General features: G+C 34.8%; 4 protein-coding genes across 4 annotated transcripts in view; 2 read left to right on the top strand and 2 right to left on the bottom strand.

The window, feature by feature from the left end:
* Positions 1 to 493: 493 nt before the first annotated feature.
* On the top strand, positions 494 to 5,526 carry LOC109544385 (pre-rRNA 2'-O-ribose RNA methyltransferase FTSJ3). Its single transcript, XM_019914525.2, has 10 exons — positions 494 to 702; positions 762 to 991; positions 2,806 to 3,697; positions 3,754 to 3,904; positions 3,961 to 4,076; positions 4,133 to 4,381; positions 4,447 to 4,614; positions 4,674 to 4,879; positions 4,931 to 5,118; positions 5,239 to 5,526. Exons 1-10 carry the CDS (start codon positions 636 to 638, stop codon positions 5,486 to 5,488), a joined length of 2,517 nt encoding a protein of 838 aa, XP_019770084.1. The 5' UTR covers positions 494 to 635; the 3' UTR covers positions 5,489 to 5,526.
* A 1,286-nt stretch (positions 5,527 to 6,812) lies between these two features.
* Positions 6,813 to 8,813, bottom strand: LOC109544384 (peptidyl-prolyl cis-trans isomerase H). The gene is made up of 3 exons (XM_019914524.2): positions 8,591 to 8,813; positions 8,346 to 8,522; positions 6,813 to 7,139 (listed from the first exon to the last, which is right to left on the bottom strand). Exons 1-3 carry the CDS (start codon positions 8,672 to 8,674, stop codon positions 6,846 to 6,848), a joined length of 555 nt encoding a protein of 184 aa, XP_019770083.1. The 5' UTR covers positions 8,675 to 8,813; the 3' UTR covers positions 6,813 to 6,845.
* Positions 8,814 to 8,988: 175 nt separating this feature from the next.
* The window catches only part of LOC109544367 (protein melted), a 22,570-nt gene continuing 6,297 nt past the window's right edge, over positions 8,989 to 25,261 (top strand). Inside the window, exons 1-16 of the mRNA XM_019914499.2 lie at positions 8,989 to 9,648; positions 12,126 to 12,211; positions 12,344 to 12,506; positions 12,564 to 12,738; positions 12,840 to 13,003; positions 13,066 to 13,275; positions 13,329 to 13,492; positions 14,581 to 14,727; positions 17,911 to 18,021; positions 18,086 to 18,275; positions 18,326 to 18,545; positions 23,618 to 23,766; positions 23,821 to 24,051; positions 24,134 to 24,262; positions 24,317 to 24,503; positions 24,562 to 24,683. Coding sequence (XP_019770058.2) covers positions 9,475 to 9,648; positions 12,126 to 12,211; positions 12,344 to 12,506; positions 12,564 to 12,738; positions 12,840 to 13,003; positions 13,066 to 13,275; positions 13,329 to 13,492; positions 14,581 to 14,727; positions 17,911 to 18,021; positions 18,086 to 18,275; positions 18,326 to 18,545; positions 23,618 to 23,766; positions 23,821 to 24,051; positions 24,134 to 24,262; positions 24,317 to 24,503; positions 24,562 to 24,683 — 2,622 coding nt within the window. The 5' untranslated portion in view covers positions 8,989 to 9,474. The remainder of the gene's footprint in view (positions 9,649 to 12,125; positions 12,212 to 12,343; positions 12,507 to 12,563; positions 12,739 to 12,839; positions 13,004 to 13,065; positions 13,276 to 13,328; positions 13,493 to 14,580; positions 14,728 to 17,910; positions 18,022 to 18,085; positions 18,276 to 18,325; positions 18,546 to 23,617; positions 23,767 to 23,820; positions 24,052 to 24,133; positions 24,263 to 24,316; positions 24,504 to 24,561; positions 24,684 to 25,261) is intronic.
* Positions 16,995 to 25,261, bottom strand: part of LOC109544366 (dual specificity protein phosphatase 19-like) — a 15,420-nt gene continuing 7,153 nt past the window's right edge. The window contains exon 2 of the mRNA XM_019914497.2: positions 16,995 to 17,634. Coding sequence (XP_019770056.2) covers positions 17,598 to 17,634 — 37 coding nt within the window. The 3' untranslated portion in view covers positions 16,995 to 17,597. The remainder of the gene's footprint in view (positions 17,635 to 25,261) is intronic.

Below are 25,261 nucleotides of genomic sequence, written 5' to 3' on the forward strand. Positions count from 1 at the left end.
AGATTTCGGCGATTTATTGTCGCTTACTTCAAACATGAGCTTTGAAATAAATTATATATATATATATATATAATAATTAAGTTACAGTGCAAGTAATTTTTTTAATTATATTTAATTTATAAATGGTTAAAACAAACTAACTATTTGAATAAATAAATTGAATAAATAAGAAAATCCCAGAAAAACTCTGTGAAATTGAATTTTTGCAGATAAACGTTTATTAAAACCAGGAGATATATGTTAATACATAACTGTAAAATCGGACTTAATTAAACTATTTAAAAATAAATAATAGATTTGATTGGTTATTAAATATGGAATTATGGGACGCGGTCATGGCAATATTATAACACTGAACACAGTCTGGTTTTCGACATATTCAAAGGCATACACCTTGGCACATCTATGTCTGACTCACACAAATTGCCATCTTTGATCTCTTTTATAGTTAATTTCTGAACATTCTCCATTCAAATGAAAGCTGCTACAAATCAAAGTATTCTTCTGTCAGTGTCTGTCAGTTGTCTATTACAGATCACAGAAGTGTGGTTATCTATAGTAAGCGTGGTAGATTTATTGTTTTATAGTAAATTACCGTTTCTTTCCCAATTCGATTGCGAACAAAATACAGCAAAATGGGAAAGAAATCGAAGATTGGAAGACAGCGCAAAGACAAGTTTTACCATTTAGCCAAAGAGACAGGTAATGCCTATTTATATAACAATAAACACATGTTCTTTAAATTCAAAATATTCTCCTAGGGTTTCGCTCTCGTGCCGCCTTCAAATTGATTCAGTTGAATCGAAAGTTTGAGTTTCTGCAGAAGTCCCGAGTATGCCTGGATCTGTGTGCGGCCCCTGGAGGCTGGATGCAAGTAGCGAAGCAAAATATGCCCATTTCAAGCATCATTCTTGGGGTGGATTTGTTCCCTATTAAGCCCATTCCAGGGACAATTAGCTTGACTGAGGATATTACTACTGACAAATGCCGAGTAAGTCATCATAGTCATCACTACCACAAAACGTCTGACATAGTGGCTTACTGTACAAACTACGAACAACAAAATCTATATCAAGAACTTACTAGCAAATAGACAACACTATCCCCTTTTCCTTTCCTCATTTCACTTATACAATATATATTACAATTCGCAACAGCAAGCGAGTCACAAATCATAGACTTAACGCAGACTTTTCTATAATAATTGCAGACGGACACGCCACAGAACCAAAAACGACATAAAATACCTACCTAGGAACAAACTTAAATTCACAAACACGGGAAACATTAGAACGGACGATTAAGAGAACAAAACACTTTTTATCACTAACATGCAAGGGCAGAGGAATTAGCGCCAATACCGCCACAAAAATATACAAAGCTATTTGTAGACCTCTTTACATATACAATCAACAGAACAGAACAAAATGCTCTCACAAAGACTCATAACACCAATACCACTATACAATCCATCAAGCGAATTAACTATATCAGCGCACAAAAATAACGGACCGATTAAAACAAATTCAAACAAAGTGGAAAGCCAACCAATATAACTGGACTATACTGATATTTATTTGCCTCACAAGACACACAAAACAATGTCGTTTTCGTTCTACAGCTACTTTACACTTTGGGAGACTGTTATTTGTTTTATTGATTATTTTTAATCTATATGTATGTATAATGTCTTTATAGTCTTAAAAAGCTTAGTTGTAACTACAACGGCAGAAATACTAGGTGGTCGCTAGCTTTTTCATAGAAATGAAGATTTGTATATACATGGATCAATCAAGATTACGGCTAACTGGAGTGTAATTTTCAAATTATTTTTTATGCGATATTGGCATCAATAGTGGACATCCATGAACAGTTTTTTCGCTACATCGGGTGTTCCCAAATAAATGTGGTATATAAAACTATGTATTCCTAAATGAATCACCCTGTATCAATATGCAGCAGCTGTTTCTCTTATAAGCAAATAAGATTTATTTTGCTATAAGGTTTATTGTATTGGACACTTAAAGTTGAAAGTAGGGCCACATTTGGCAGCGAACATGTAAATAATTTAGTTTCAGAAGATCGAACCGACAAGTTTTTCAGTATATATATATATTTCAGCTCTATGCGTAAAGGACATTTTTATATTTTCGAAAGTTTGTATTGAAATGTTTTGAAAACTTTGCCTTAATCTTGTTTTATGTCTTTAGCTAATGTTGGTACCTGTTCGTAAACTTTAGCCTTAACATGACCCCATAGGATAAAGTCAATTGGTTTCATGTCAGGTGATCTAGGTGGCCAGTCAATTGCATTACCGCGTTCAATCCAAGCATTTCTCTTCCAATCGTCTAGTAATTTCTTACATTGCTATGATAGTGCATTGATATTAGATTCTTTTGAGACCGATTTACTCAAAAACCTGTTATTCAAGGTATTAACAATTTTGCATTTTCTATACCTCCAAATAAACGGTATTAGAGGACTGGTCCGATTGTTCAATTTTTTTTACAGCGCTGATCCAAATGTGACTTTCAACTTTAAGCTTCTACATATATCTAATTAACTACTAACCGCAGACCCAATAAACCTTATTCCTTAACCAAAAATACCTTTGTAAGCTGAAGCAAAAGTTTTTTTGTGTAGTGAAAGTAATGTTAATGGATGGCCACTTGGTCCAATCAGCCAATTTCGCATTAAAAGTAATTTCAATTTTGAAATTATTAAACACCCCAGTTAGCCAAAATATTCCACCACTTGGTTGCACCGCCCTGTATATATAACCATCAATAACTATTCTGCCAACAGGTTGCTATACGCAAAGAACTACAAACTTGGAAGGCCGATGTAGTGCTTCATGATGGAGCTCCAAATGTCGGTAAAAACTGGCTTCACGACGCCTACTCCCAGACCTGCCTGACACTGAGCTCTTTGAAACTAGCTACAGAATTTTTACGCAAAGGGGGCTGGTTTATCACCAAAGTGTTTAGGTCAAAAGACTATAATCCGCTTGTTTGGGTATTAAAGCAATTGTTCAAAAAAGTTCATGCCACTAAGCCTCAAGCTTCTCGTAATGAATCCGCCGAAATATTCGTAGTGTGTCAGCACTACATCGCTCCAGATAAAATAGACCCCAAGTTCATGGATCCGAAATATGTGTTTCAAGAACTAGAAATCGAGCCCAAGAATAAACTTAACATATTCCATCCCGAAAAGAAGAAGAAAGACAAAGCTGAGGGATATGCGGAGAATGACTGGACTTTGCACCATCAAGTTAAAGTATCAAACTTTGTGCAGCATGAAAATGGAATAGACATTTTGCAACATGCTTCAGAAATTATTTTTGATGATCCGGATATTCTCAAACATCCCAAAACCACATTAGAAATCCAGGAGTGTTTTAAGGACATTAAAGTCCTTGGTAGGAAGGACCTGCGAAACATAATGGCCTGGTGGAAAATCCTGCATGATGAGTGGGAACATCGGGTTAAAGAAGAGGTGGAAGAAGAACCCGATATGGTGGAAAAAATTGAGATTGAAGGCGAAATGAGCGATGGAGAAGACGACTTGAAAGGCGTGGATAAGAAAATCGCAGACTTAGAGGCCGAAGAATACAGAGACTCCAAGCGAAAGAAGAAAAAAGTGCAAAAAGAACGCAGGAAATTAAATGAGAAACTTAATTTGAAAATGATTCTTAAAGGTGAGCAGTATTTGGGTAAGCCGAGGATTAAATAGTTGCAATCAAGAACTTTTTAGGAGATGATGGCCCTAAAATGGAGGCAGATGACATGTTCTCGTTGAAACAAGTTAAGGACGTCGATAAGATGAATAAAATTGTGGAGCAAGGACCAGATATGTTGGCGGATTCTGATGACGAACAAGACTTGTCGAAACGAAAGTATCTAAGGTGAATTGAAACTCGACGATTCTCACAGTTCAATACTAAAAATTTAATTTGTTTAGATACGACAAAGACGAACAGCACTTGGACAGTTCAGGCCTGTACTATAAAGATTCAGACTCTGAGCTTGAAATGCAAAGTGGAAGTGATTCTGATGACGACGCCAAGCAAACTCTTGGTAAAACCCATTTGTACTTTAAATGTTTCCAGTTGTATTGAGCGTTGATTTTGCAGGATTTGAGTCCGATGACGACCATGACAAGAAGCCAAGCAAAAAAACAAAGAAGCAAGCAAAAGAGCCCGAAACAGAACATCCTTTGATAACGGACTTAGACTACAGAGACAAAGATCAGAAAAAGACGCATAAGGCAGAGCTCTGGTTTCAGCGTGATATTTTTCAGAACCTCATCAATGAGAAGGATGAAGATGCCGACTTGGATAAGATGGTGGAGGATTTTAAGAAGAAAGGAGCTAATGTCGTAGGTAATTGTCGTAATCATACGTTTACCGATTACCTGGTTATCTTGTACTAAAAAGTAATCTTGCAGGGGAATCTGAGACAAAAATCAAACGAAAAAACAATGTTAGTGATAGCGACTACAGTTCAGAAGAGAGCGCATCTTCCGACGACAGCGATTCCGAATTCGACATGGAACGTCATGTGCCATTAAATAACACGAAAAAGGACGGCTTTGCGGTTGTTAAAACTGCCACAGGTAACGTTTATAGTTTTATAGAGACGCTTATTGATATTTAGATAAAATATGTTCCTTAGGTGTTGCTACTGGTAAAAAACGCAAAAAGCACAAGTTAACTGAAGAAGAACTGGCATTGGGCACTTTGATGGTAAACAGCAAAAAAGCCAAAAGAGACTTAATCGATGGTGCTTGGAATAGGTATGCGTTCAATGATGATAATTTACCAGATTGGTTCGTTCAGGACGAACAAAAGCATATGAAAAAGGAAGCTCCAGTGCCTAAGGTAAGATTGTAAACGAAGCCTGGAAATGGCTATACCTACTAATGTTGATAGGAATTGGTGGACGACTACAAGAAGAAACTGGAAGAAATCAACGTGAGACCAATCAAGAAAGTAGTGGAAGCTAAGGCAAGAAAGAAGCGCAGGGCTCTTCGGAAGTTGGAAAAGGCGAAGAAAAAAGCTGAAGCTTTGATCGACAACGGGGACATCACCGAGAGAGAAAAGGCACAGCAGATTAAACAGTAAGTGCCTTTTGAATTTTATCTTACTGGTTCTATCGTGTATTTTCTGGTCTGGATAAAAGGTACAAATCCGTTCTTTGATATCCTAATTATTCTATTTTATTTGTACCCAAAATTTAGATTGTACAAAAAGGCTACGAAGGAGCCTAAACGTGAAGTGACATACGTTGTAGCCAGGAAACATAGTGCAGCCAAGCGAGTTAAACGCCCTGCTGGTGTTAAGGGACAGTACAAGGTGGTGGATCCCAGAATGAAAAAAGATGTTCGAGCTCAGAAGAACAAACTGAAAACGATGGGCAGGGGCAAGAAAGGGGCTAAGCCTGGCAAAAAGAGGCCAAACGCGGGAAGGAACAAGGCTAACGCAAAGTAGACAGCTTTTGTTATTTTGATAATACAATTGTGCTGTGATACATTCTTTGATTATTCCCTAAGAATATTAAATTACAATTCCACTGGGTTTGGCCATTTTTTACTTTTTTTTTACTATCAAATTTTGGTTGATTTTTAAAACTTCACAGCTTCAAAATTTAGACAAATTTTTATCTATTTTATATATTGAAGTAAGTTACAGGCAGGTTAGGTAAGGTAAAAAGGGCAAAGCACAGAGGTAAACTTTATGCATGTTGACGACATTATTATATATTTAAATTTTAAAGATCATAAAAAAAAATTCACGAATGCGATTTGTTTTTTGTCCACAAATATTAAGAGTTAGTATGGACGCATGGGGATGCCGTTGTGATTTTGCCGAGAAACTTGAGCTTTATTTCAAACATTTTTTTCGCACTTTTGGAAAAGTTGACATTTTCTGTCCTTGCAAAAAACTGTCCTATTTTTCTGTTCTTAACTAATTTACTTTACTTTTCTTTTGGCACATTTCGTTTCTCTAGCAACATTTTGATTACTTTCATCAACGACTTAGTCTTTCATCAACAAATAGTTTATCGTCTCAAAAAAACTGTTTGTACCCGTAGGCTGAAAGCATTAAGCTCTTGAATTATGCTGTTAAACTAATCTCTTATCTAGCGAATGCTGTGCATCGGCCTCAGTTTTCACAATAGAAATTAATATTCCCAAAAAGCTAAATATTCACACAAATTCCTAATAAAATGCAAGGAAATTGATTCGCACAAGTAGATAAATTTTTAATTTACAGAAAAATAATATTCTCTTGTGGAAAAAAATCAAACAAGGACACCATATTTTTACTATAAAAGCCCCCGCTTAAAAAATATTCGCAGATTTCCATAAAAAATTATCATGTTAAGCATAGAGCGTCAGAGCATACGAAAACTATTAAAAAAAGCATGTAATGTGTGCGTAAAGTCGTATAACGTAAACATGTAAGTCGGATTGGAATGGAATTTGTAGTGATCCTTAAACTGGTTCTTCTTAAAGACTACAGCTTACATTTCATGTCCAAGTTTATCTGGAAAATGTGTCTTCTTACTCTTTTAGACCCTTTAGGTCTTCGAGCTAGTTGAACAAGGCAGATTTTTTAAATGCATGAGATAACTCAGCATTAATAAGACCATTCTCAGTGATATTAAGATAAAATTGGCTCATAGTTTATAAAACTAACAACGGTTAATTTATCTTTGCGCATATTATTTGGGACTACTGTGTATAATTTACGTTCGTTAACTTTTTAACTGATTCTTACGTACAATCGTTACGCCAAATAAAACAATAAATTAATAATTATTAAAAAATAAGTATAGTATCAACTACATTTGACCACATTGTACAATTGTAACAGGTATTTTGGGTTTATTATTTGGTCCTGTTGGAACATTCTCAATTTTACGCATTACTAACAGCCCATCAATTACACGGCCAAACACTACATGCTTGCTGTCCAAGAAATTACATTTGGCACAAGTGATAAAAAACTGACAACCATTGGTGTCCTTCCCACTATTAGCCATTGAAAGTAAGCCGGGTGTATCATGTTTCAGGGAGAAATTCTCATCTGCAAAAGTGGCTCCTCCATATATACTCATCACTCCGGTTCCATCGCCCTAAAAATAACTTCGTTAAATTAGGAATAATAATATAAACTTTTCCGATCTGAGCAAGTGCGCCTGATCGTTTGGTAGCTGCAGATGGCACTGAGCAGATCACTTCGCATTCACGTGGTAATAAATAAAAAAAAAATGCGAGTGAAGTGTGAGCTACACAAGAAATGCCGACCAGTAGGAAACCTACTGACTCACGGTACTGCTGAATTATTTCAAGTGCTTTATGTGCTCCCTTGGTCATACGCAACACCCCCCTGGTCAACTTAAGTTAAAGCCGTGATAAAAGTGGATATTTTGCTCCATTGAGCTTCAATTGCGTTACTGAGCAGACGAGCAGTATGAGTTGTTTGCGTCGGTAACAAATGTTTAGGCAACTTTCTATTTTACCGCGCGCGAGTTCAACTACAAAACAATAATAACATGGTGTGCGTAAGTATAAGAGAAGCTGTTTTCGGGTATTGCTGATAATTATTAAATGTGTAACTATAGAAGTGGTATTCAATTTAATTAATATGAAGATTTTTTAATGAAACGAAAAAAATAGACAAGTTTTTTCCTTGGGGATACGGTCTAAGCAGCGGTAAGAATTTTTTTTGGCGATTTGTTTTACCGCCTTCTTCAGGGTGCTAATTGTTTCATATGAATCGTCTGAATTTTAGAAGAATATGATTTTTTTTTCTCAGATCAAGAATCAAGTCAAGTATTAAGCGATTGTTCAATTGTTCCCCTGAATAGTGTTGCTGGGCCCAGTGGTTACAGATTAAAACTTAATAACAAAGAACAGTTTGTAGAAATACAAAGGGACAAGCGACGGTAACAATATATTCAATGACGAGCTGATAGCCTTGTCTAGTGTATTGACCAAGAAACTTTCCCTTGAAAAACATAGAGTTAAAATAGATAGATAGTAAATCCCAGATCATAGCCACGAACCACTAGAGAAAAAACAATTGTGCATTTAACAGTTAATTTGATCACCGGAATTCTCCTTTAAAGGTGTGTATATCAAATAGTTGTTTTGCTAAAAAAATCAAGACGTCTTAACGGTTTTTTCAGAGGCTTATACGCGGATGATAAGCTTTATCTAGTAGGTTTTCCCAAAAACACCACGAAGAAACGATGTTTAGTGTGGCATTTTGTGTTAGCATTTTGCTAATTTCAATTCCAGGTGCCTGATATCTTAGAAAATTACCGAAATAGACTTACATTGACAAAATCGCCTCCTTGTATCATAAAATCTTTAATAACGCGATGAAAACCGGCCCCTTTATACCCTAGTGGCACTCCATCCTTCCGAAATTCTCCAGTGCAAAACTGTCGAAAATTCTCACTTGTCTTGGGAACTACGTCTGAGAATAGTTCAAAAATCATTCGGCCTATTTCCTAAAAGAGTGTTTATATGTATTCTATGATAAAATGCATAGTAAGTATGCAGCAGTTTTGATTCTTACTGTTGTTCCTACGGCTACATCGAAAAATACAACTGGATTTCCCGGATGCCTTAACTGACTTTGAATTTGGTTCCAATTCGGCATTTTTTCAATAAATTAGGTTCTTGAACATTAACCAATATAACTTTTAATTGAAAACGCTTTCTATTCTAAAGAATTCGAACAAATTTCAGTTTGTTTACAGTACAATAACCTAAGTTTTCGTCTTCTGTTCTACTCTTCATTTCTTACTTCATACAAAAGACCTTGTCCATGACCATGCCTTATATTGAATTAAAACGTAGAAAGAAGTTTTTGAAGTCGAAAAAAAGTATTAGTGATGCCTAACATATTTAAATTTCTTCTGGCAAAAAATTAACGTATTTTTGCTGCACAGCAGTGTCCGAAAAATGTTTGGAAGGTTTTAAAATTAAGCCCAAACGTGTGCGTTGCCACATGATCTCACAAATTTAACTGATCCTCGAGGTTTTCAGTGGGGCAATCTGCCAAATCAAAGAAGGAGAAAAGTCATTGACCGTATTATTTTATTCTAACTAGCGAAAATTCCTGTGATTGGGTAAAAACTGGCTGCAAACCGTTATATTGAAAACCTCTAAGAATTTTAAGCATCTAACCGGCTGGAAACCCGATTTATTCGCTCAGTTATCGGTATTTATTGGATGGTTCTTTTTCGCAAGGCAACTGACCCGGGGCTATTACAGTTCTGACAAGTGTCTGTTTACATCACAAAATTTACAAAACAGGGTTGACTTCTTTCTCGTGAAAGTGAAAGATAATGGGGCCTTCAGGTTTTCACTAATAAGGAAAATGTAGGTCCAAGCCAAGAAAACGTTTGATATCGGTTGTTCGGTTTCACGTGGTGAGTGCACTTCGAAATATGATGGATGGAGTCCACAGGATATAATATGAAGAACAGCTCCCCAGACATGCAGGAAGAGAGGGCCCACAGAAAAATGCATGAGCTGTTCATGCAGGTGTTGAAAAATAGGGATTTGTCCAGGGCTGGTGATCTTTTTTCCGTGCCAGATGCTGTCATCGTCAACGACCTGACAAATGTGGTAAGAAATTCTGCATTATTTTTGCTAACATTAACTAATAATTTGTAAAGAGTGTTAAATTGGGAACTCTAAGTAGGAAGGCCGGGATCATTTGCACTGGGTCATCACAAAGCAATAAACAAGTTCACTTACCTTTAGGCACCTTGGCCTAGATTTTGGGCTAGTTTTACCTTTGAAAACCACCAAAAGTTTATTTTACACCAGAAAAAACACAAGTTGATATAAAATAAGTCTACTGTGGAAAACCTCACTGTTTAGAGTGGAAAAACTGCGTGAAAAGTAACTAGGTTTCATTTGAAAAATTTTGCTATCCGCAATGATAATACAAGAAAGGCCGCTACATAGGTATATAAAATTTGCACAAACCGCAAAATTCGCGAAGCTGCATATGCGAGCAACATACTTAAATGTCGAAAACTAGGAACCACAACACTCAGTCATTTAGGTATAAAATAAATTGTCGTCCGAATCCAATTCGCTGAAATTCTCTAAAAGCCCAATTCTTCTTCAAAAAAAACTCAACGACAATTGCTTACTCAAATGTATACAGGGTGACTCAGCGGAGCGACACCCCCTCTTAGATCGTACAGAAATAACGACTGGAAAAAAACGCTCATACAAACATGTTGTTGTATGAGCATTAATGTTGTAGTTGTCGCCAAAGTATTTATATCTGTTACTTGGAAGTATACAGATTTGCGCTGGGCGGCAAAAAAATTGAAATTGCACAAAAGCTGCTAAATGAAATGCAAAAAACGCAATACAAACTCTACAAAATCAGATTCATAAAATGTCCGAAGCTTCACATGCGAGCAGCACAAATGTTACGAAATTAAACTATAAGCCTGATTTACTACTACAAAATAATGTGGCGTCTGATCCAGATCGCTATTTATATTAATTTCTTAAAATCCCAATTTTTCTTAAAAAGTCAAGACCATTTAGTAGCTTAAGTAAGTAATATAGCAAAGTTTAATGCTAGATGTTGAAATAACTGAGTTTCGTCCACACTGAACTTAGTGATATGAACTCGTGCATTAAAAAAGTGCTGCTTGCTGCAGCGACGTGCGTTATTATTTTTGAGGACGAAAATGAAAAGATGAAAAGGCGAAATATAAGATTTTGGATTCGTCTTACCCGAGGTCGAGAAACATATACAGGGTGGCCCTCAAATAATGTCGAAAAATTCACTGACATATTGTTTAAGCCAAAATATTGCGTTTCAGGAAAATTTGTCTTATCCGAAAGTTAATAAAATCCTGACAGTGGATTATCAGGTGTTCACACAGCGACACCGATACGGCTTGCCGTATAGATACAGCGACACACATACTTTCTTCTTGTAAAGCGTAGTTGTCTCACAATCGAATTTTCTGAGAAAAAATTCGAATATTTAGATGATTTTACAGTTGTTGTAATGTAACAATGTCGGAAATCGTTAAAATAACAGTTTTCACTTGCGATTATTTCGTGCTTCTTTCTTTCTAATATGGATACATATTATTATTCTAATATGGATACATACTTTCCGGAGGATGAGGTCCAGCAGTTTCTCCAGCGCTTTAGTGGTCTTGGTGGGAAAAATATTATTTTGTAGCATGTGTGGGTAGGCAAGATGGTCAGTGCTTCAATTTGTGCCATCAGTGCGTTCATTTTAGGATTTGCAATTGGAAATTCGGGTCTAAACAGAACCGATACCAAACCGAGATAAATAAGAATTTATCAGTAGATATAGTATAATAGATATATCGTAATAAGCCAGGTGTCGCGGCACATGGACACACAGAGAAGCATCAACACACAAGTGTCTTAAGACCCAGTGTTACCCAGGCCTAATTAAAACTTTTGTACGTATTACACTTGCCCGTCCTTCAAATTTTAAGTGCTGGCAGTGGTCTTTCGTAAATCGTAAGCGATATGAAGTCGCTTAAGTTAAGACATAGTTGCGCATTTTGATGCCGAACAAAAATGTTTTTTAATAGCTGGACATATTCAATTACTTACGGAAATGTTCCAAACGAAAGCAAAAATTGCCCAAATCTTTTATATTTTTAGCTTATTTGAGTAGATATTTAACCCTTGTCACATTACACACTATAAAAGTACCCAGTATACTCTCAGATTTAGTATTCAGTGTATCATTTTCGGAACCACATTATCAAGTTACTTTTTTTTAAGTTACGATCAAATAATTGGAAAGTAATCAGAATTTATCAACCGTTTTAATTCAACTTCTATTTTTTCTAAGTTACGATAAATAATTGGAAAGTAATCGAAATTTATCAACTTTTAAGATACAAATTTGTTCAGTTTTGATGCAACTTCTCACTAACTATAATATAAATAAACCTACTAATTGGTACCTTTACGGGTTTAGGCGGTCCCAATGGTTAAATCTCGAATTTGTAACACCTTGTCTATGAATTAATTCTAAGATGAGAAAAATTCGATTATTTAGTTGGAATATTGTGTTTCAGATTAAAGAAATCACGACTGTGGCTTCTCTTCCTGATTATGTGAACAATGACAATGATCAAAGTGTAGTGGAAATATGCATTACCAGGTATGTTTGTAAACCGATGTGAATAACTTCTCCAAAAGCCTATACTTAAGGGGAATATAATAATATAATCATACTCTTACTGTGCAAATGGTAAACCGGACTTCTTCAATTAAAATGAATGTTTATTTTCAGAGTAACATCGTGTATTCGTGAAACTGGTAGCATTGAACAACACTGTGATGCTCTAGTAAATCTCTTGGAATCCTGCCTACATCACAACTTGCAAGTTTCTAATAGAGATGAAGATCCTCCACATGCAAAGATCTCAAGCGATATTATTTCCTGTATATTTTTGGTGAGAGATTAAATTAGAATTGTTAGTACTTATGTTTGATGATGTGGGAATTTTCAGAATTATAGTAAGAAATCTGTAATGCAAAGAGCGCTACCAGTGGCCGTTAAGTTTTTGCATAAAGGTAATAAAGAACTATCAAGAAACATGGCATCGTACCTTTCTTTGGCAGCAATGGAGCATGCCAGTTTACTCACTCCTCATGTACAACCCATTATGGACTCCATTATATCTGGTAATAGTCTCAAACATTTTACATTCATTAGTCAAGCTGAAAGAATAATTCAATTTTGGTTTGCAAATAAAAACTAGTTACACCTATTAATTGAATTTTAGGCAATTATCCTTTATGTAGAGTGCTACCCAATATATATGAAGTATCGCCAGAGCCCTTCCAGGGTCATGCTATGGCTTTAGTATCTCTTCTATCGCATTGCGATAATCATGAAAAATTGGCACTGTTAAACCTGTTCTCGCTTATGGCAAAAGATAAACCATCAGTATGTATGATTTTATTTAAAACTGTTCAAGTACAAATCGAATATTTGAATAATCCTTTTAGCTGTTGGAGGCAAGTGTACCTCAGTTATGCGAATACCTTTCAAGTTCTGCAACAGTCACTGCAACAATGCAAATATTTCTTAATATGGCCGAAAAGCAGCCGCTTCTTTTGGCCGATCATGTATCGGCAATGAAACAAGCTGCGCAAAGACATCCGCAAACTGTTTGTTTAGCCGCGCAGATTATTGGAGCTGTCGGCAAATTGAGCAAAGTACGTTGAAGAGGGAAGAAATCGAAGAATATATGATATCGTATTGATTTTAGGATAGAGCTCAAGATGCCCTCAATTTTGTTTTGGAGTATTTACCAAAGGCTGACAGAGGGTCTCAGAGCACTCTCCTAAGAGAGGCCACTTTATTATGTAGTTCATATCCAGTTTTGTTTACGGATAAAGTATTAGCAGGAGTTAGACAACGACATCACACAAGGTAAATACCGTTTAATTAATAATTTGAAACTAAAAATTTTATATGAAAATGTCGTTTATATCAGCGATATAGTTCTCTTAAAGTAGCATTTATGAAGACGCTTTATATTTTTTTATCATGATAAACACATAAAAATGGGGCTTTTTCAAAGGGGGGTTGGTTAAATATGTACAGTTGGCACATAAAAAATTGGAAAAACTTTCCACGTTGGTATACGTGGGCGGTCCAATAAGTACTTAGCCTACAAAACAAAAACGAAAATTTTGGAAAATTGGCTATTTATTTCTTAACATAGTCTCTTTTTAATTCACTTGACCCAGCGATGCTCCAAATTTTGTATAGAGTTATTTGTTATAATTTATAATCACAGAAATAAAAAATTAACAATATAGAGGATATTACATTAAAAAAATATATAAATTTGGAGTGTTACGTATTTTTGAGTGAGCACCTTTACAAGGGGTATACATAAAAATTTATTACCCTTCGTTAGCTACAAATTTAGTATACAACTGTTTGGTCTTAGACTGAATAAAAAAACTACTGGACTGGTAGATAAATGTTAACCAGTGACTCTGAACAGAGAAGATAAGAAATTTTAAATTGTAAATATTTTCTGTTTTGGCCGTTCTGGATTTTCCAAGTTCAAAACCAAAATCGGGAAAAGTCGCCTTTAAGTCTTGTCTACTTTCATGTGTCGTCAACGGTACAACTTTTACTCAATTTTTATAAATTTGGTGACATCATCTGGTGTCGTTAATGAAGTAGAAAATGCATATTTTAAGTTCGTTTCTTCAACACTGATGTTAGTTTAGCACTGTTAACTATGCAAAAAGATACATTTAGAGTTTTAGAATTGGACGATTTGGCGTCCTGTATTTGGATGTTGATATGGACGTTTTTAGCCTTTAGAATGTCTAAATAATTTTACCTTAAAGATTCAGCATTAATAACTTATTACTACCATTTATAAGCATTTAAAAATATTTTTTTAAAGAATTTGATCACTATTTGTGATAACAAAATATTTGCAATTGTAAGTAATAAATAGCTTGTTGCTCTAATAAATTTCAATTTAATTCGATTAGCACCAACCAAATATCACAAAGCAGCCAAGTGACATCAGGGGGCGTTACCATTGTGAAAGTGGGCGGACAACAACCTGAGAAACCTCAGGTTGCAACGGGGGGATATACAAGGCGTGCTAAACTAGGAGATTCAAGAAGTACAGGAAGGTTAGTAAATTAGCCATAAAGTTATTGTGAATGTTGTAACTACAGTAGCGTCCGATATAGTAAACCTGAATAACAACAGGTTTTTTTTTTATAAATTAAAAGAAACTCTTTGATAAAAATGTCAAAATTCTCCATGGTTTAACATTATAAGCAGATATTTTAGTTTGTACTGATCTAGTGTACTAGTTAATATGGCTCATATTAACCCGAGCAATTCCAAACTTCTTCAGGAACATCTCGTGAGTAAAAAATCATCATCAAATTTTTGGTTGGATGGAACTTATCCAAAACTTCATCATTCGAATCACTCTTATTTCCTTGAATCTTCATCAACAACTTTTTTTATATTTATGACTAAAAATACGAAAAATCATTAAGCAAAGTTGTTTGAGAAATTTTAAATAATAAATCCTGCATATCGCCAAAAAAATGTAAGCTATTGTTGTGAGGGTTTTTTAAAAATACATTTTTTTTTCAGAATCCACCTATACAACTATAAATTATTAATATCTAATTATTGCATTTTTCTTAGACCTTTTTATGAAAAACAGCATCGTTAAAAGTGAGACTCATATGCAATTGAATATGTATGTATGTGCACGTACCTGTTTTGTCTAATTCTGCAATTTTGTTTCGGTATTTTACCTTAAAATTTGTCTTTGGGAAAACGAAATGTCCTTCCGTTTTCTGTTTCTAACAGGTAATGAGTACTTTTTTTATATAAAGAACGAATTCCTGACCAAAAATCATTGAAATATAGAAGCTATCATCCACAACACACTTAAAGCCAAGCGATGACTATATTTTATAAATTAGGTATTTACATAAGTTAAGGATTCTCAGCCAATATTGTAATCAATTTGTCTTTAAAATAGTCTATTTCAAAAATCATTTTTCAGTAGGTAGACGCATTTTTATTATCGCTGTACATTTGTCCAATAAGGAAAATGTTATTAGCAATTGAGTAATCAATTGAATCTAACAAAGTACATGTCAAACAAGTATGAAGAAAGCACTTAGGGGTGCCATAAGTTTCTTCCCCTTCTTTTTCTTCTTCTTTTGTTGTTTAAGTACAGAATAAACAAACATATTTGTTGTGGTTGATTTATTATGTTATAATAAACCGTTCTGCTCTATAGCCTTCTTCCATCTCTCGGGCGGCCTCATTATGCCCTCTTTTCAAAATTGTTGAGGCTTACTTGCTTATTCAAAATATTTATCTAGGTGCGTCTTTATTTCGCTTATGGATTTGAAATGTTTACCACAGAGATAATTTTTTAAAGAGAGGAATAAGTAATAATCGGTTGGAACAAGCTCTGGGGAGTAGGAGGGTGAGGTAGAACGTGAGCCAACGCAACATGCGTCTTGAGTTGGCTTGGTGATACGCCACCTCGTCGGTTCGTCGGCTGGCCGTTTTTCTGCTATAGCGGCTTTTCGTTGATCCAGTTGATGGCAATATTTGTCAGCATTGATCGTATCACCTTGCGGAGGAGCTCGTAGTACACTACACCTTTACCTAAATACCTACCTACATTTTGAAACCGGTAATGAATAGGCAATCGAATTCTGCCCAATTTTGCCCATTTAACGGATTCTCTATCTTTAAAAATGTAGAAGTTTAAAGAAAATAAAAAATTTTTAGAAATACAAAGATTCAGAAAATGGCCACCCTGTATAGTATTACGATTTTTACTTTTTCATAATAAAAAATTGGAATGCAAAATTAAATTTAAAAAAATGTATAATTTAATTTTTATCTTGTAGCACTGCAGGGTTAATCAGCAGCATCAGCCGCCACTGCATGGCGTTTTAATAACAATTCTGCAAACTTTTTCGAAAGGACTTTAAAAATACAGGTTATTACTAAATTATAAAAATAAGTGTATTTCTAAATTATTGAATGCGAATCGGCAATATGTGTGTCTTGAATATTTCGTTGATGGTAAATTGTCTTAAATTTGAGACAAAATGCCCAATTAAAAGATTTTTGAAATGAATCAGTTAACATGAAGTTCTCATAAATCCTAATAAAATATCGTATTGAAAATCATCAACATTTTTATCCACACAGCATCCATTTGTCATCCCAATGAAACTAGTCCTCCGTTTCGTAAAATTGTGCATGCTTGTAACAGTGTGCAATCCTTTAATTAGTAACTTTCTGCCAAACCGATCTGAAATATTCTTTTTATTCAAATGAATCAAAAACTGCCACTTTTCGCATAGAACCACTTTTAATGTGCTTTTTACTTTGCGAACGGGCGATGGTCATTTATTTACTTTTACGTTAGTGTGAGGAAAGTCGAATAATATGGCAAACTACTATTAGATGCCATAAACAAGTGTGTGACCGATAAGAAAAAACCGTCCGCATTTTTTTCACCACATTTTTTATTAGTATTTGTCCGTATTGGCATTTTAAGGAAGGATATCCATAAGTCTATCCATCCATGGAGGTCCATAACTTGAAGTTTCGAACTTAAATAATGTATTTAATTTATGGGAGTTTCAACATGCGCTGGGCAATTATCAGCTAATGGTAAAAGGTTCCTATTGTTATTCTTCAGTGCCCAATCCCATTCAAAAATGTATTTCCTGTTTGATCGGTGTTTCACCGGTGGTGGATTTTTAAAACATTTAGGATTGGCCGATCTTATAGTAACTTTTAAATCGTTACTAATAAACTTCGTTTGAAAATGAGATCAGACACTGATAAACCTACCACTAACATTAATATTCCTTGATGTTGACTCTTAACAATGTTTTCCCAATGAAATGTCTCTTCTTAAAACGTCCAATTCCATTTCTAGAACATTGATGTTTTTGGATTTTAGTATCCAGACTCTCCGTTTCTTGAATAAAGCTACCACTTAGGGAGATATTATTCTGCATCTTTTGTATGAACCACTGCAAAATTATGCATTTATTAGTATGAGCAAAAATTAGTTTGTTTTTATCGTTTTCAATTCTCTCAATCAGTTAATATTTAAATTTTCGCATTAAGGTTAATAATTACTAGGTAGCAGAGCCATTGAAGAAGGCAAACAAGGAATAGGACCGATGTTGCGCAGTAATAATCCGGAAAAAGCGCAAAAAGTTTACTGTTAACATAATATCACTATAGGCGAACTCCTCTGTATTTATTAAGTAAAATGCAACATTGATTGTTATGGTATTTTATAGATTGCACACTGCCCAAAATTCAAATACACATAGAAGCATGACTAGGTTAAATGTAGCTGGCGGTTCAGTGGGTGGTTTGCATAAAAGCATGACCAAGTTGAGTACCTCAAGGTAAATTGACCTTAACAGGGTTCTTTCGAAGAAGAGTTTTTATTGAAAATGTACCGTTTTCCAGAGAAATGAACAGTATGTCGAATTCGTATGCCCTTCCAACCTCTCCAGTCACTGTAACTGGTGGTAAATGGTCAGGCACAAACATTAAAGTATCAAGTGGAGGAGTGACAGTGACTACGATTTCTCCACCTAGAATTCAGCGGCCCTTGAGCCAAGGGCCTCTCACTTTGCTGAATAACCATTTGGCACAGGTGAGTAAATTGAAATAAAAAAAAATCATCGACTAATAATACTTCGGCAGTCAACAATATCATCACCGCCTCCACTTCATGCTGCCAGCAACTCAGTAACTGTAAGCTCCGGCTATACTGGACTGATTTCAAGTAGTAATCAGGTGAACGTTTTAACTACTGGAACCAGTTCCACGACGCAAAATATCTCAGTTATTCCCAGCAGTCCGCCACCTGAAATGCTCAATAATTCACACAGTATCATGAACTGTGCACCGTCCAGCGGAAGTGGTAAGCAATGCCTTTTCGTAAATTAATGTTTATTTCTGAAATACATAGTTAAACCCAACCGAAGAAATTGAAGAATTAAATTTGTTTGATTATAATTATTTTGTTGATTATAATAAATTACATCCTTTAAGGAATTGCGAATTTTTTCTAAAATTCTATAAAAAAAAACGAATTAAGCACATAGAATCAAATGCACTATATTTTTAAATGGTGTAATCGAAACTGGTGAGTTTTTCTCGCGTTAAAGCCGGAAAAATTACTTTTCCTGATCCGGTTTCTCACTCGAGTTCGAGATTGCCTTCATATATTTTTGGTGATTTCGGGTTGGCAAGTGCCAAAAACCATATCTTGTTTAGTGCCATTGTTTCTGCTCTTCTATTGAAGTTGTTTTTTAGGCCAAGCAATAGAAATGAAAATAATAGTTTTTTTTACATAAATCCTATTAGAAAACCACTTACGCCATCACGTGCAGAGCAGTCCGTACTTTATTCCCAGTATGTGTTGGACAACAAAATGGCAGTTGCTAATTTTTTATAAACAATTTTCATCAAAAAATCACGTATCGTATAAATGGTTGAATTGTAGAGAATTGACCAAAAATTTTACGTTTACTTAAAAAATTCACAGCGTGGCCATTTTTAATATTAAGAGCTCAGCTTTTATACACGGGTAGCTATTTATATGTACTTTATATGCGCAAAAGCTGTACTCGCTCGGATTAATAGTTTTTGCACAACTCACATTTTGGTTTCTCCTGATTGTTCGATTGAAATTTAAAATATGGATTTGGAAACTTGACATGAGTAACAACAAAACGTATATTTCGGTTTTCCTGTAAACGGCTTTTAAGTGGGTGAAAGTCTTGAATATGAGTGAAAATGGCCGAGCGCACAAAAACGCTCGAGTAGTGGAGGACGCTACCCGTTCAAAGGAAAAGCATATGCGCGCGCTGTACGCAATTTATAATTTATTGCATTAAATTATTTCAGCATCTACATGTTTCATTGATTTGGTTTTGAGGAAATCGAGTTTTGACTCAGATTTCACAAATGATGGAAGAATATGCAGTTGGCGTCGCTTTCTCTTTTCGGTTATTAAACGTGCGAACACCTGTATCAAATAAATATACCAGGCAGAGAGAGGGGGCCCTTAGGAGCACCGCTTACCTGCCTATTTTTCCATATTTTTAGAATTTTTTTTTCAATTTTTCAATTTGTTAAATCTGAGTCAAAAAGCGGTTCTTTTTTCATGAACATAAGTTGTGAATTTTTTAAGAAAACTTTCAATTTTCCGAGTTTTCGCCGGTTCTAATTATACGATTGGGTCGACCGACCTCTCATTCTCTTCGTATTTAAATTCTCTACAATTCAACCATTTATACTATTAAGATTCCTTCACTTCAATCGTTTCGATTTTACCAGCGAGAAACTAAAAAAACGCGATTTTTTTGTCCAAAATATAGTGGGAATAGTCGGTTTGTCCTGCATGTGACGGCGTAGGTGGTTTTCTAATAGGATTTGTTCTTCTGCTCTGATCTGTTCCCTCTATTGCTTGGGCTAATTGTGTTCCATTAAAACCCACCAGTTTCAAGCAATTGCCGCGAAGTCCTAATTCTTCATTATGGTGTAATAATTTGAGACTTTATTCTTATTACCTATTCATCGAATTTCCAATATTAACAGAGGTCTTCAAATGTGGATGTCTGCTTAAATTGTAGCCATATAGAAAACGAATTTTTGATTAATTTTAAGAAAAAGTTATTTATGAAAAGTATTACGTGATCTGAAGCATAGATTGCAACCAAGAGATATATTTTTTAAATGGAGCAAAAAATTTGATTCAGGCTAAATAGTAAAGTGGCTCTTTCGGCAATAACGAAAAAGTTCTCAGAATTGAAAAGTACAGTCAAATCCGCGATTTATCCAATTCACCATGAAACAACAGACTTTACACATTTGTTAAATTTAGTAACAGAACGTTAGTGTCTCGTTTATTAAAAAAACGTGATCACCTTTCAGGATCTTGGTAATTTTGCAACTTAAATTCGTCGCAAAGAGTTAAATTGCACACGATAAATGGAATCCAGAGGAATAGTTTGTTGTGGAAATAGGTAAATGATGATGTATCGTTTATTGAAATAAATATTCATTATTAATGCCATTTTAACTCATTCTGCTAATCCTCTAACTTGTTTTGAACGTTTCATCGTTCTCTTGCCAAATTACCGTAAGTAACACATTTCTTATTATATTCCGAGCAATTTCCTGACATGCTTTTGAAATTTTCCTCTCAGTGTAAAATGGTTCGAGCTGATAAACTTCCTGCTTCAAGTATACCCATCAGAAGAAATAGCTCTCCATATCTAATTAAATTGCAAAACTGATAAGTAAGGAACTGAAAGATCATCTTCTTTTTCATATACGAACGACGTACTTTTAAGTTTTGAACAACTTTGTGTTMTAACAAAAAATCTATACATCTGTACGCTTTGTTCAAAAAAGATGTAAAGCAAGGTAAACCACCATTATTCATGTCTTATAAACATAGGGAGATAAATAATAAAGCACATATAACATCTTATAACGTAAGAACGACGATATCCAATGCCAAACTTGACCTTAATTTTTGACACTCAAAATCGGTTTCCAACTTTAGTCGAAAATTGAAAATGTCTAGCTARAATCGGATTTATAGTTTCAGACTATGGCATTCACAAATCATTAACCAMATTATTATTTATTATTACTATTAGCTATGTTTCGGCCAAACTAGAATACATTCATCATCATTTTCTGATTTTTGGAAAGCTTCACTTTTTCGGTACCAAAATTTACCGTTTACAATGGAGTTAAAAGTAGTTTTTTTTCTTCCATTTTATCGAATCGATTTGACCTGGAGTTGATTCGTATTTGTCTCAATATTAATGTCATTTGACACTTTTATTCAATTTTCAAATATTTTTCTCCATAAGGGTCTGTACAAACTTTTCCATCTTTTCCTTGTAACTCACATAGGAATTGTTTTTGAACCAACCAGTCGATTTGTCATGTAACTTTTTAATATCTAACTATAGGTCAAGGAATACATTTTTTTTTTCGTCAAAAGTTTGTTGGGTAAAACCCTCGCGATTTTTTCGAAATTTAAAATTTTTTGTTCGAAAACGAAGCTTTCTATCGAAAAAAACAATTCTTTAAAAAATTTCGGGGTCAGCACTAACGGTTTTCAGCTTTTCAGCTTTCATAGTTTTCGAGAAAATCGCGAAAATATGGTTTCCAAAAAACTGCAAATGTCTCGATTACCAAACGAACTCAATCTAATTAGTCCATTTCGTCTCTTTTGAAGCAAGCGTATAGATGTATAGAATTTTTCGACCTAAATGGTTTTTTCTCAATTTGACTTTGAAATCACTTTGATCCTGACCTGATAGAGGCAAACTGACCGTAGATTTGGATTCAGCTGGTCAAAATACTACAAAATTAAAGTGTCTTAACCCCAAAAAAAATTGGTTGTATGGCTGTGTTATTAACATTTAATTATTGCATTTTACCTTAGATCTTTTTATGAAAAACTACATTTATGATATATTTTCCATATCGGTTACATCTTCAGTAGTCATAATAGTCATACTGCATAGCAGTGAAATATATTTCGAAACTGTGTACTATTTTTGAAGATTCTACTATAATCTCAAATAATTATCGACATTGTTTTTTCTTTGCATTGCAGCATTTGTTGGGATATATTCGATTCAAGTGTAAGTTTAAATCAAACTGTACTAATATAAGGGGCATGTGAAACGATTAATACATATATAATTTTAAAATTAATTTTTAACACAACCCGACAAATGAAACATTGACATCATTTGCAAATTTCGCATTCTTTATAAAAAATGTCATGGTCACTACTTTGACCAAATAAATGTATGTAATCTTTCAATTCATATTTTACAAAATTAGTTAAGAAATTTATAATATTTTATTATTAGGAATTTGTATAAAAGTTTTGGGTATTTTAATGGCGAACGTTGTGAAAAATAAATTTCAATTTGCATCAGGTTCAAAATCAGCCATGACTTTCCTCGTGTCGGTGATAATGTAAATTGTAATATTTTTTACTTATATTTTATATTTGTCTACCAGTGTTTTCGACACACACGTTTGAAAACTATTTCAGAGTTTCTAAATTTTGCGCCGATCTTTGATGATGAGAATATCTGATTAAACCTAACGAAGCAACCGACAAAAGCAAAGGGCTCAGGTGTCAAAATGACGATTTTTCAGACATTTTTAACCGTTTTTGAGCCATAAACTGGACTAAACTAACTATTAAATTAAATTCCAAATCAAAATCAATTCCTGGGCTTTTATTGTCTATTTATCAATTAAAATACGTTTCCGTGTTTTCCACCATCATCAGTTTCTATGTGTAGCGTTGTTGCTACTTTAAGCCTATCTTAAATTAAATCAAACAAGTATTTGTAATGACGTGTGTATGCAAATATTAGCTAAGGCCAAGCGCTTTCGACAATTACTTCATCATCAGGGCCGTCGTCAAATCACAAGCAAACATCCTCAAGAGCATCGAACAAAAACTGGTTAAAACGGCTAAAATTGTGTATGACAAACGAATTGCTCTATCGACAGTATATTCTCTATTCCCGTAGGATCTACCTACGAGAATTATAATTTTGTTACTTTATCGTTTCCGAGATATAAATTATTTTAGATTTTAAAGGTTCTTAATTTTTGCTTTCTACTCAGAGGTTCAAAATTTTCTATTGCTCTTCCTGAGTTGCTTTTCTGTCGGAATAGGAATCGCGATTGTCCCTGCATATTGCACAAATAATAAAAAAAGCAGGGATGGTCAGGAAAAAATGATATTTTTTCCTGCATTTGGCGTAAAAAAAATGGCCGCGTGGCGTCGGTCCAGGAAGTTAAAAGTTGATCGCCTGATTCACAACGCGGCACGTCAGTACATCATTTAAGAAGTTCGGATGGGATTGAAAATAGTTGACAAAACACACAAAAAACCGCATATAAACATTTACTTACTTACTTTTTTACTTCTAGGAAATGTAAATGTTAGTGGCCCAACAACCGTGATCTCTAGAAGAAACAATAACAACAACAACACTAGTGTTACTCTGATAAATCAAAACTCGATAGCTAATCAGCGAATGAGTGTCTTTGAGCCCTATCCAATGAGGGATACCATTCAGGTAGTTCAAAATGTTGTCCGAAAATGTTGTGTATATAAACGTAGATTATTTTAGCATTTTTGTGAAAAACATTTGGACAAAATCAAGTTATACATGGAGAAAGTGTCCTTAAGAATACCATCGCCGGCTAAATGCACTATAGAAGAAAAGAGGCAAAAGAAATCAGCAAAATTGCATTTTGCCTGCCAGGCGAGAGGTCAACATTGTCTATATTCTAAGACGTATTTTACCATGCGAACCCGCAATCCCAGAATTTGGATACATTTAATGTTTATTTCATTGCAGGTATTTTTTATATAATGTAATATGCCGTTTACAGCAGGGCGAAAGTTAATGGAGAGAACAGTAATATTTATATGTATTTTAGGCTCGCCATTCACATGCGTTGAGTTCACGCGATGCTCAAGTGGCCAGCTTGAAGCACTGCTGGGACATTTTGAAAGCTGAGAACAAAACGTTTTTGACTTTAGTTACCAGCGCATTTCCATGCTCAAAAGTAACGTTGTCTCAATCATAATCATCCTCCATTTAACTATAAATTACATTATAGGATCAAGAGGCCTTGCTAAGTGAACTGAGACACGCCGGATACTTCGATGTATTTCAAGTATGCCCACAAAGCATTGGAAGTTCTGTCGACAACTTAGAAGGTAGCGGCCCGTTAAGCACAATTGGCGGAATCCGTTGGGGCTGCTTTCTTTGCGCACATCCTGAACGTGCGATGGGATTTCTAAGAGGTACATTTCAGTTTAATTTAGGTACACAAGTGAAGTACTGGTTTTTACATTTTTATAGGAGACACTCAGCCAGTTATTGAGGGTCAATTAAAGGAGAAAAAGGGTAAATGGCGATTGTTTAGAAGGTGGCGAACACGCTATTTTACCCTCTCTGGTGCACATTTGTCATGTAAAGGATCGGTAAGTTTACGTTAGGATTATACTATAAGCGGCAAAAGTTTTCCAAGTTTTTAATGCGGAGGCATTACATTTTTCGACTACATCATGTAAGTTGGAAAACTGTAATCGAACGGGACAAAAACTGTTCTTTGACTCAAATCACATTCTGAAAATACTCTTCATTGAACAAGGTGTCAGGTAAAAGTTCAGGTACGTCATTGTTGGTCTTGGACGACATAAAGACGTCATATTTCGGACGTCCAAAAGGTCAAACATTCGGACGTCTTTTGGACGTAATGTCTGACGATTAACTGACCATGAGTCAGTTATGGCGTCGAGTCGCTTCCAATGGCAGGCGTGGAACGGGCAACCACAGATCATTAGTAAGTGTGATTTGTGCTCGCGACTCTCGGTATTTTCTTTTCTCTGGGTATTTTCTACTATCATTTAGTTAATATTAGTAGTGAATCATTGAAAATAACTGGTGAGTACTCTCTTATTGTTGTTTGTTTTTTGTTTCCATGGTAACATGTACCCGGTTAACTTGATCTAAACAAAAATAAATTAATTTTCTCCCTTTTTGCAAATAGCTTAGAAAC

The sequence above is a fragment of the Dendroctonus ponderosae genome, unplaced genomic scaffold, assembly GCF_020466585.1.
Source record: "Dendroctonus ponderosae isolate FM_Combo_2020 unplaced genomic scaffold, Dpon_F_20191213v2 Dpon_F_20191213_5, whole genome shotgun sequence".
In the NCBI taxonomy this organism is placed as follows: Eukaryota; Metazoa; Arthropoda; class Insecta; order Coleoptera; family Curculionidae; genus Dendroctonus; species Dendroctonus ponderosae.